At 34.4% G+C, this 10,810-nt stretch overlaps 4 protein-coding genes across 5 annotated transcripts; all 4 read left to right on the top strand.

Annotated features, from left to right (window-relative positions):
• The first annotated feature begins 868 nt into the window (after nt 1-868).
• On the top strand, nt 869-1,880 carry LOC108851716 (60S ribosomal protein L38-like). The gene is made up of 3 exons (XM_057008995.1): nt 869-1,007; nt 1,225-1,408; nt 1,688-1,880. Exons 1-3 carry the CDS (start codon nt 1,005-1,007, stop codon nt 1,708-1,710), a joined length of 210 nt encoding a protein of 69 aa, XP_056864975.1. The 5' UTR covers nt 869-1,004; the 3' UTR covers nt 1,711-1,880.
• A 1,468-nt stretch (nt 1,881-3,348) lies between these two features.
• Nucleotides 3,349-6,193, top strand: LOC108849486 (hydroxyacylglutathione hydrolase 1, mitochondrial). The gene is made up of 8 exons (XM_018623039.2): nt 3,349-3,537; nt 4,056-4,238; nt 4,327-4,533; nt 4,793-4,916; nt 5,084-5,184; nt 5,495-5,569; nt 5,678-5,776; nt 5,865-6,193. The coding sequence occupies exons 1-8, from the start codon at nt 3,478-3,480 to the stop codon at nt 6,009-6,011; spliced, it is 996 nt and encodes a 331-aa protein (XP_018478541.1). The 5' UTR covers nt 3,349-3,477; the 3' UTR covers nt 6,012-6,193.
• A 202-nt stretch (nt 6,194-6,395) lies between these two features.
• Nucleotides 6,396-8,780, top strand: LOC108853600 (F-box/LRR-repeat protein At2g43260-like). Of its 2 annotated transcripts, none has more exons than XM_057008987.1 (6): nt 6,396-6,816; nt 7,199-7,908; nt 8,113-8,161; nt 8,258-8,412; nt 8,501-8,542; nt 8,643-8,780. In XM_057008987.1, the coding sequence occupies exons 1-6, from the start codon at nt 6,408-6,410 to the stop codon at nt 8,736-8,738; spliced, it is 1,461 nt and encodes a 486-aa protein (XP_056864967.1). In that variant the 5' UTR covers nt 6,396-6,407; the 3' UTR covers nt 8,739-8,780. The 2 variants fall into 2 exon arrangements, with proteins under 2 accessions (XP_056864967.1, XP_056864966.1); XM_057008986.1 differs by having other exon boundaries at nt 7,193-7,908.
• Nucleotides 8,781-9,301: 521 nt separating this feature from the next.
• LOC108832152 (uncharacterized) lies at nt 9,302-9,889 on the top strand. The gene has a single exon (XM_018605647.2). It carries the CDS (start codon nt 9,339-9,341, stop codon nt 9,678-9,680), a length of 342 nt encoding a protein of 113 aa, XP_018461149.2. The 5' UTR covers nt 9,302-9,338; the 3' UTR covers nt 9,681-9,889.
• Nucleotides 9,890-10,810: the final 921 nt, after the last annotated feature.

Below are 10,810 nucleotides of genomic sequence, written 5' to 3'. Positions count from 1 at the left end.
TTCATTATGACACGGGGCAACAATAGTAAATGTAGTAGTCAAACCCAATCGTACGTGCATATGCTTTCATCCATACTAAGTTTGTATACTTTTGTTTTCTTTTATACATAGTGGGCTTTTTAAAACTTTTTATTTATTTTTTTACTTTTATTTTTAAATTAACATATCAGGAATATCACATAACATTTGTGATTTTTTTTCTTTTGTAGTTTATTGGATTCTTGAGCATTATATTTCATGGCCTAAGCATAAGACCACATCTGAGAATTTTTTTTGTAGCTGTATTATTTTTGGAAAAATTTTATGTGTTTTTTCATTTTTTTTTCTTTTAACATAGAGTATTTCCGAAATTGAGTTGATTAGAATTTACTTCAACATTAATCCATTTGGAATAAAATAACTCATATGACTACTATATTTTTGTATAATTTTTATTCTTAAGTAGGTTTATAAACATCTTTATAAATTTAGAGTGAAAGATGGAATAAGGTTTTAGATACTCTTTAAAAAAAAATCTTTTGTGTAATAGATACTTTTACTTTAGTAAATGTTAACATTGAGATCAATAATTTATTTAGTAAGTAATGATCCTAAATCCTTGGTTGTTAATTTTTACCCAAATAAAAAGTTGGTAGTTAATTTTATTTCTTTCCAAACAGTAAAGCGATTACAAGTGAAAAAATGTATCTAAATAGTAAAAACGAAAATGAAAGAATGAAGTTCAAAAAAAGAAAATGAAAGAATAAAATTGGCCTTCTACAAAAAAAATAATAATAATAAAAGGGTCAAAATTTGGCAATATGAGAAGCTTTAGGCTATATAATTGGGATTAAGCCCAAGACGAAACAGTGAGGTAGATGAGCCAGAGGGTAAACTAGTTTCAAAGATGGGCTAGAGGGTAGATCTGGTATTTTTTATATAAATGTCTAGGGTTCTTTAAAAGAGTCTCATTTACATTTGACGACCCTGTTCTTACGGCTTTAGCTTAAACAACAGATCCGACAATGGTTCGTAGCATGTTTTATCTATCCTCCACTGCAATCTCAGTGTAATGTCATTGTTTCTGTAGAGCTTGGAATATCGGTTCTTGTTTCATTTTCGCTGAATTTAATCGCTTGTTGCTTTGATTAGGATCTAAGTAAAACTTGTTAGGTTACAGAGAACTTTGATCTGCTAAAACGTTGTTTTTGATGATTATGGTTGATTTTATATGATGTGTGGCAGCCTAAGCAAATCCACGATATTAAGGACTTCCTTTTGACAGCGAGGAGGAAAGATGCTCGATCTGTGAAGATCAAGAAAAGCAAAGACATTGTCAAGTTCAAGGTCAGATGCTCGAAGTACCTCTACACTTTCTGCGTCTTTGACCAAGAGAAAGCCGACAAGCTTAAGCAGTCCCTTCCTCCAGGTCTGTTTATAATCTTTTATGCTGTTCGACACTACTCAGTTGTGTCACACTTTTTGAATCATTTGAAACGCAATGGTCCTGAACTTAGCCATAGCTAAATAAAATCTGTCTGGTTTCACTTAGTTAGTATCTTAATTAATTGTTTTTTGATGTATGGGTGGTCCTAAACATCTTTGCTTTGATTTTACTAAGTTATATGTTCATGAAAGCATCTCGATTCTAATAGTATATGTTTTCTTGTCTCTTAGTTAACATTTGGGCTCTGTTGTTCGTTTTCAGGTTTGAGTGTGCAAGACCTTTGAAGATGAAGATGCCCTGATGATCAATCTTCTTTGCCGTTTTATATTTGTCCTAGAAGAATATGCTTTGTGTCCTCGTTAAATTAAACCTAGACTTTTCAGTATGCTCCAGTGTGACTGTTTATGAATTGATTCAGTTTTTAATATCAGAAAAGGTCTCGCTCTTGATATAATTTTTAGTTACATAATCTCCTATCTCATAATCTCATAAAAACTCATGGGAAACTAAATTTTCAATACCACTACTTGGAAGTGTTAAAGGGGATTGATTGTTCTTTTTTTTTTGTTGTTATTGGGTCAAAGTTTAAAGGTAGATTAACTTATCCACAAGAGCAAGGCCCAGTTGGAGATTGGTCTTCTTTAGATACTTATTGGCTTTTTGGGCTAGTTTTTAACCAAAACAATTTCAGAATGAGTAAAACACATTCCTTATCTTTTAAATTGTACTTTAGTTGTGTTCAAGCTTGAGAACACAACTAGAGGCATGGTGGATGGTGCATGACCTCTTTTGGTTGATTGTTATTAGTTTGCTGAAATATATATGTTTGTCATGAATAAGAGACAAGAAAAAAGTCGCTTGAACAATGAGAAAACAATTTAATAGCTTGGTTGAAGGTATGGTTTGAACCTTATGAATTGTCAAACAAATGAAAAATGGGTATGAACGATGCAAGTCATGTTCTATTTTCCACTAGATAGATAGACCCAACTCTTACTCGATTACTTTGCCTTTTTTCCCTTTCCTTATAAAAATGATTACTTGTGTATTGTTGATATATCAAGATTTTGGTATGCATAATTTGCATAGGTTAATGTGCCTTATACAATTCTATACATCCTGTCATATCTATCTAGAAAAGATATTCCTTTAAAATATACGAAAATGTGATATAGACAAATGAAGATTAAAAATAAAATAATCTTTGATTTTATATACTTTATGATGACTAATATTTAATAATAAACAAAATATACATACCAAAATCTTGATATTATATACTTTATGATAACTAAGATTTAATAATAAATTATGTTGCCAACTTTTATTTTCTTTTTTGTGCACCAATAATGTTGCCAACTACTTTTATGACATTTTTTCAAATATACATATCTAAGATTGACAAAGTCAACTAATTGATAAAAATTTCACCAACAAAAATAAAACTAGTTGATAAGAAAATCATATTATTATAATGAAGTTTCATAAAAGTAGTAAAAGTATAATAAGACACTATAGTACCACATGTAAAAAACCCACAATAGTATATACATGTTACTAATACCTTTCAACCAAACCAGCAAATTATAATATAAGATTGACCAAAGAGAATCTTATTTTCTTTCTATTTCAGACGTCGATCCAAATGGAAATGTTTTTTTCCTGCCATCCAAAAGAGAATCTAATCTAGCAAAATAGTAAAATTAAAAAAAAAAAAGAGTAAACTACGAAACCGTTACAAAGTAATAATTTTTCTAAAAAAACATGACAACATAAAAGTAAAAATATTTATAAACCAGTTATTAATGAATGATTAGTAAGTGAGAGCATTTATTGTAATGGGATTTAGTAGTTGGGCTATTAATTACATAAAATTATGACTTAAATAAAAGCTGTCTCTAGCTCTGACGTCTTTCCTGTCGAAGTCGCAGACTCGTCCTCCTCACAGCTCAGCTCAGGCAAAGCTTTTCCAAGAAGAAGGCTTATTCGATTCACCTCCCTCTCTCTCTAGTTTCCATCTGAGGAATCTATCAGACAGACAGAGAGAGAGGATGCCGATGATCTCCAAAGCTTCATCCACCACCAATTCATCAATTCCCTCGTGTTCTAGGGTTCATCTCTCTCTCCCTCCCTCCCCTTTTACTATACTCTTTGATCCTGTCAAAAAGATCCGATATTGATGATGGGTTTGTGCCAGATTTCATAAAGATCCTCACTTTACTGATCTTTTTGATGATCTGAAGCTAGTTCTAGGCTTCGTTTTAACAAAAGATCAGTCTTTATAGGTGAATTAGTCATCTACTATCATACCTAGGTGGAAAGGATCAATCTTTAAGCTTCTATGTTCTGTTTTTTTTTTTTTGTTTTGAACAAATGTGTTTGGTCTTTTGTTCTTTTGGCAGTTCCTTTGTTTTGTTGTCAGATTATATTATTATGTTTGATTGTATTCATGAAAAATAGTCATCTACTACTATTATACCTAGGTGGAAAGGATCAATCTTTAAGCTTCTATGTTCTGTTTTTTTTCTTTTGTTTTGAACAAATGTGTTTGGTCTTTTGTTCTTTTGGCAGTTCCTTTGTTTTGTTGTCAGATTATATTAATTTTGGTTTTATTGTATTTATGAAACAGATTGGAGGCCAGCTTTGTGTGTGGCCTAGTTTGAGACATCTCTGCCTTAGGAAAAGCTTATTATACGGAGTCATGTGGTTATTCTCCATGCCGCTCAAAACCCTCCGTGGAGCTAGAAAAACGCTTCAGATCACCCACTTCTGTAGCATCTCCAACATGCCCTCTTCGTTGAAAATCGAACTGGTTAGTGTATGTTTATTGCCTTCGTCATCATCACTTATGATGACATTTCAATCTCTTTTGCTTCTTTTCTAATTCGGTGGTGTTTCAGGTGCCGTGTAGTAAGAAGGACAACTATGCTTATCTTTTGCACGATGAAGACACCGGCACTGTTGGAGTCGTTGATCCTTGTGAGGCTGCACCTGTTATAGAGGCGTTGAGTAGGAAAAACTGGAACTTGACTTACATTTTGAATACTCATCATCATAATGATCACGTGGGTGGGAATGCTGAACTGAAAGCAAAATATGGCGCAAAGGTAATGGGGGATACTATCTTCATGTTTTAAATCTTTGTTTTCTTTCTGCTATTTGCTCCTCTCTATATCATGACTTTGTTCACTTGTCTGATAGCTATAAAGCATAGAGCTTAACAATATAATGGTTTTGGTTTTAAGATGTTGTAATGTGTTTGTCTAGAAAAGAAACCTTTAATGTGTTTGTCTTCGACTTTGCTAGTTGTTCTTTTCGTTGTTGCTTCGGTGAGTGTGTTCTTATGTGAGTTATGTTTCCTGACAGGTGATTGGCTCAGCTCTGGATAAGGATCGGATTCCTGGAGTTGACATATTTCTGAATGATAGTGATAAGTGGATGTTTGCTGGCCATGAGGTTCGAGTACTTGGCACTCCTGGTCACACCCAAGGTTTGTAAAAACTATGAACATATCTCTGCAAACATGCATTGGCAATCTTAGTAACTTATTTGCCATTCTCAATACATCACTGTGAAACTAGTCTCTTTACTGTTTGTCCTTCTAGTGTAGAAAAACTTTTTTCTTGCTCTATTTAACTGTTCTTTATTCTCAAGCAGGCCATATAAGCTTCTACTTCCCAGGGTCAGCCACAATATTCACAGGAGACTTGATATATAGCTTATCCTGTGGTACCCTCTCAGAAGGTACCCCTGAGCAGGTAACATCATTTTCTTGAAACTGAGGCCTGGCCTAAAACCTAATCAGTGAAATTTGGTTTCAACCTTGTATATACCTTGCACTGTTATGGTTAGTTTCTTGTGACAGAAAAGTGTTTTAAGTTATCTGTAAAACTTGAAACAATTTCTTTCAAAAAAAAAAAAAAACTTGAAACAATTAAATGTTATAGAGCTGTTGAAGAGAATGAATTTGAGTGCTCTAGTTGGCTAATTTCATCATAATTAGTCCTAATTGTACTGTCCTCTTCTAACAGTAATACTCTGTTTTTGTGTGTTTTGCCTACATCTCAGATGCTTTCATCATTTCAAAAGATCGTCTCTTTACCAGATGATACAACTATATACTGTGGTCGCGAAAACACAGCAGTAAGTTCTTCTTACATAAACACTTTCTTGCTCACATTCTTCAACTCTCTGCAATTTTAGTGAAGTAAACTAACTATTTATGTCATTATATGTCCTTCTATGATACAGAGCAACGTCAAGTTTGCACTATCTGTAGAACCAAAGAATGAAACTCTTCAGTCTTACGCAACCCGAGTTGCTCATCTTCGAAGCCAGGGACTTCCATCGGTATTACTATCTGTTCTTTGCTCTTTCTCCTCTCTCTCTCTCACTCTAAACCTATTTCGTGATTTCATTCGTGGTTTGCTGTCTGTAGATTCCAACGACTGTGAAGGTGGAGAAAGCGTGTAACCCATTCCTCAGAACATCAAGCAAAGACATACGCAAATCTTTAAGCATTCCAGAGTCAGCAACTGATGCGGAAGCACTGCGTCGTATACAGAGAGCCAGAGATCGTTTCTGAAACTTTGGTATCTTATCTTATTTGTATAGTTGGAAGTCATCAGCAGCTTGCAAAGATCAATGTATTCGTACATGTTTTTTGGGGGCTTTTTCAGTTATTATTTGAATTTGTATTCAAAACAGAAAAAAAAAATCTAAGTGTTTAGTTGGGATCCAGTTTATAAAATTATGAAGTTTTCGCCATAGTGACTAGGCAATATCCATCCCTATTTATCTTTCACTCGTTTGCTTGTCAATACACTTCTTTTTGTGCTAAATTTATCAATATACTAAAAATAATATCTCCAGGTAGAAAAAAAAATAAAAAATCAATATACATATTTTCCGAGTGATATTTGTATACATATCTTCGATAACCATGTTTTCTAATTTTGCCTATAAAATAAACCCTAGTCAGATGAATATCACCACAGATTTGCTGGAAGATTTACTCGTGAGGCTTCCCTTAAAATCACTGGGAAGATTCAAAAGTGTGTCAAAAGAATGGAAATCAATACTGGAATCAAAGTGGTTCGTGGAGAGGCACCTGAATTTTCAAAAATCAAGCCGGAAAATCCTGACCGCTTACAACTGCGACTGCGGCGTCTCACCCAATCTTCTCCGCGAATCTCGTTTTGAAAAGGGAGAAGTGTTCGTCTCTTTGCACTGCGACGCGACAAGACCATCGATGAGTTGCGACGGTTTGTTCTGCATCCCCGAGGAAGAGTGTGTAAACGTTTTGAACCCCTCTACAGGACAACTCCAGCGATTTCATTCCCCTCCCCTAGTGAAAGTGAACGGCCGCACTAACTCCAAGTTTTCGAACGGTAATTTCTATTATGACATATCGTAATTGTTTCGATATACATAAATCTCAAGACCGGTTATGCCATTGAACATGATATATATATATATGTATATATATATGTATGTATGTATGAAGATTGTTTGGGGCTTCATGATTTTATACGATAGTTTTAGTTGTACGTAACTTATTACAAAAGTTTATAAGCACAAATTTTTTTTTGAGCTAATATTTTAAAATGTCAACAGGCACAATGTTGTTAAATAGTTCGAAAGAGTAGATGATCTATATATGTGTAACACTTAAAATTTGGAAGTCAATGCGAATGTTTCATCTGGAGTTCTAGAGTTTTAATTTTCTATACATTTTTATACTTGATGGTTATATTATAATTAAAGTTTCAGGAACATGGACGACTTATTTCCCCGGGTATTATGCGATGGGATTCGGTAGAGACAAGGTCAAAGGTCACTACAAGGTAGTGAGGATATCCGGTGATCCTAACTATAGCGACACTCTTGATGTCAGCACTGGTGAATGGCGTACACTTTGGAAACCACGTCGTTACAAGGTTGATGTCGGACGTAAATCAGCTTGTGTCAACGGAACAATCTACTGGTTACGCATCGTGAGTCATGGTGTCAACGGATCAGTATACTCGGTACTAGCCTTGGATCTCCACACGGAAAAGTTCCATTACGTTAAAAATCCGCATCTTCCCAAGGGCAACATGCATGAAGCACAGATTGTCAACGTTGGTGATCGTCTAGTCATAGCCATGTCGGAAAGGAATTCTTTTGGTGGATTGGAGCTAGGGATATGGACTATGGATGCTGCTCAAGAAGAAACATGGAGCAAGACTCACTCCATAAATATAGGTATCAAGCCAGACGTGGAGTCTAGGTCATTTACGCCCTTTAGTGTATGTAACCAAGGGAATGTTGTCTTCTATGACGACAATAAGAGGTTGTTTAAGTATTATCTAGATACAAACCAACTCCATCCCTTCTCTTCAGACATTTGTGCTATATGTCCTTACCTCGAGAGTTTGGTCCCACTTCAGCCTCAACAAGTCGAATTCAGGACTAGAGTTACATGCATCCGCAGACAAACGGTATATGTTTTTTGAGCTCTTGAAGTGTATGATACATCAATTGCATGGTCTCCATATTAAAAAGCTATATTATACATAAATTGCATGGTCTCCATATTGTTAATTTTTTTTTAATTAAAACAACTTAAAATGTTTATGATCAGGTTCGTCCCTAATTTAGTTATTTGAAATATATTATTTTACTTACTATTTTATGATTTGTAGGATGGGACTCCATCAAGAAGAGCTGGCGAGTTTCTCCGTAAGGGAATATGTGAGAGAATATTTCATATGTTTTTAACTAAATCATAACATTTATTTATGTATGGCTTTTGATCATGCGGTTTGTTATTTGTATGAAACATAACAGATGTAGGCGTAGGCGCTTGGTTATGGAAGAACAAGTGGATTGCTATGTATTTGATCATGTGTTGCTTCGGCACTCGTGGTGCTGTGTTTCGTGCAACTATGCTACTAATTGTCTGCTTGATATCTCGTTCTGGTTATTTACTCTACATCATCGTGGTATGTTCTCATCTATTGATGGTTGAAACTATAAAGTGCATTTGATGAGTGCTTTGGATCATTTATCTATGTTTGTTTGAACATACAGTTTATACTTCTGTTGAGGATCTATGCTATCGTTATGTGTGGGGTAACTTCTTTTCTCTCAACAATCTTGTGACTTCTTTAAGATGTCTGCTTTCACTGCAACTTTGATACTCCATATGATATGGTATCTCCTTCTTTTGCAGGTCATAATGTGTTCTCTTATTATAGTAAACAGAAGCGATGCATTACTGTATGTTATTCGGTGCCTTTCTAAGTTCAGAGAGTTTGATTTTGCTTAAAAACTAACAGTGTTTGTTGAAAAGTTACATTTCATTTTGTTAATTTTCTCTTGTTTATTATTTATAGATCTTACTTCCTGTGAATTTTTTTTGTTCTTATCGCATCACAATAACAATTTGTTTCCTATCCATGGATGTTCTCTCTTAATTACAAAAAAAAAGATCATTCCTAACATAACCTCAGTTTTATGCTTTAGTTGATTAGATGATCTCTGCTAAACAATTCATAAACAAAGAAAGTAACATGATACAAGTAAGTCTTTTCTTGGCGTCAACAAGTAGGTAAAGTTTAATCTTCAACCACTTACAATCGCTTATCTTTATGATTGGTTTATTAATCAATTTTTCATTTGTTACTATTTGACAAATTACACATGGAATCTCATGATATGCTACATGATGTCACATAACTACAGTGCATTTTATATTAGGTACAACACAGTCAACAACCACTATCGAACGCAATTTCATAATGGTTCAACCGCAATCTCACCCAACTCTACGTCTCGTACATATATATACATACTAATATATAGTACTAGGACACCTATGAAAACTTAGAACACACTAAATCGAGTTTTGCTTTATATATATATAATTATGTCGGAACAAACGTACATGTACGGCTATGTAACGCTGCCTCATCATGACCAGAGCGAATGGTACTCACAGAAATGTTACCGGGACGGAAGACGGGTGGTGTTGGCAAGCTACGAGTTGAAGGGACCAGGGAGCTTCAGTTTCAAAGAGAAGCTTAGGAAGTCGGCTAAAGGAATAAATGAGGCGGCTGAGCAGTGGGTTTCAGAAGTGCGGAGAGGTACGACCAAAAGACGTTTTGCGATCAGAGTTTTAAGGACAAAACTTGGCTTCTATTCTTTCTTCATTCGTAGTGTCGGTTGTATTACGTCTTGTTTAGGCCATAGAGATGATTTCGTGAAGTAATCATTTATTATCTACACAAGTAAGTATTTTAATTTCGTATATAAACACACACATAGGTGTGTGTTTTCAAAGGAGAGTTTCGTGTGAATATTTCAATATTCAACTTGGAAACATTGTGAGTGATTTAAGGTTTGGATGGTCTTACAACCCATTAATGTATGTATATATGTAATCAAAATCATTTATGGAGTTGAAAATCATTGCTGACATTTTTAGAATTATTATAACTAAATTTTCGTACTACACTGATTTTAATAGTTAATTGTGTGTCCAATAGAATTAACATGTCATATTATGATTGACCATCATCTTATGTTTCTACTATCAATAAAAGTCAACCAAAAACGAGAAATTTAGTCTCAGTTCAGTCGACATCACTACGTTCACTTTTATACAATGTTAATTTTGCCTCAAAACCAAACTGATTTTCACGGCGTCAGTCATATCTCTTCTTCTGATGTTTTCAATTTCAATAACCTGCTAAAGTCTATCTCTTCCGCTCACGTTGAAAACAATCATATAATTAAGTTTTTTTTTTGTTGAAAACAATCATATAATTAAGTTAAGAGATGGAAAATGGTAACTTAGCGTCTTAGCGATCACATCCTTTTTTTTCACTGCCACGCTTCCGCTTTGTAGTTTCTACGTGGTTCGTTTGATTTAAGATGAAAAAGGGGGAAAATAGGTTTCTTTTTCTCCAAGGAAAAAATTATAATGAGCTGTCAACGGGAGGCCTCGTTTATTTAAATAGCATCTGGGCCCAGATAGTGCTTATATTGATTGGGCTGGATAAAAATCGTAAAGCCCGTATTTTATGATTTTCTTTGAATGCTAGGGTTTTTGCATCTTTCCCCTCTCTTGATATATATATAAACCTTTCTCTATCTCCCACTTCTATCATCTTGGCTAGTTTTAGTTTTTGCTTGTTAGATTTTGTGTAATATGTTATTGGTATGGTAATGTGAAAGAAAGAAGGGCTCCATTTTTAAACGAGTCAACAGCAGGCGTCACTTTAATGGCGACCTGACTGCCGCTTGGAGCCTAAATGAAATTGCCAGAGGAAGACCCATGAAAACTATTTTCACTATGTTTTCATGATTCAATACTCTTGGATACATCATACAAGTTAT

The sequence above is a fragment of the Raphanus sativus genome, chromosome 4, assembly GCF_000801105.2.
Source record: "Raphanus sativus cultivar WK10039 chromosome 4, ASM80110v3, whole genome shotgun sequence".
Lineage (NCBI taxonomy): Eukaryota > Viridiplantae > Streptophyta > Magnoliopsida > Brassicales > Brassicaceae > Raphanus > Raphanus sativus.
This window is presented reverse-complemented; position numbering and strand designations above follow the sequence as displayed.

Bases quoted from the DNA above. Each gene is read 5' to 3' on its own strand.
- LOC108849486 (XM_018623039.2), top strand. From the start codon at position 3,478: ATGCCGATGATCTCCAAAGCTTCATCCACCACCAATTCATCAATTCCC. The intron at 4,239-4,326 runs GTTAGTGTATGT...GTGGTGTTTCAG, and splicing joins CTTCGTTGAAAATCGAACTG to GTGCCGTGTAGTAAGAAGGA. The intron at 4,534-4,792 runs GTAATGGGGGAT...GTTTCCTGACAG, and splicing joins AAGCAAAATATGGCGCAAAG to GTGATTGGCTCAGCTCTGGA.
- LOC108851716 (XM_057008995.1), top strand. The intron at 1,409-1,687 runs GTCTGTTTATAA...GTTCGTTTTCAG, and splicing joins TAAGCAGTCCCTTCCTCCAG to GTTTGAGTGTGCAAGACCTT.
- LOC108832152 (XM_018605647.2), top strand. From the start codon at position 9,339: ATGTCGGAACAAACGTACATGTACGGCTATGTAACGCTGCCTCATCAT.
- LOC108853600 (XM_057008986.1), top strand. From the start codon at position 6,408: ATGAATATCACCACAGATTTGCTGGAAGATTTACTCGTGAGGCTTCCC. The intron at 7,909-8,112 runs GTATATGTTTTT...TATGATTTGTAG, and splicing joins CATGCATCCGCAGACAAACG to GATGGGACTCCATCAAGAAG. The intron at 8,413-8,500 runs GTATGTTCTCAT...TTGAACATACAG, and splicing joins ATTTACTCTACATCATCGTG to TTTATACTTCTGTTGAGGAT.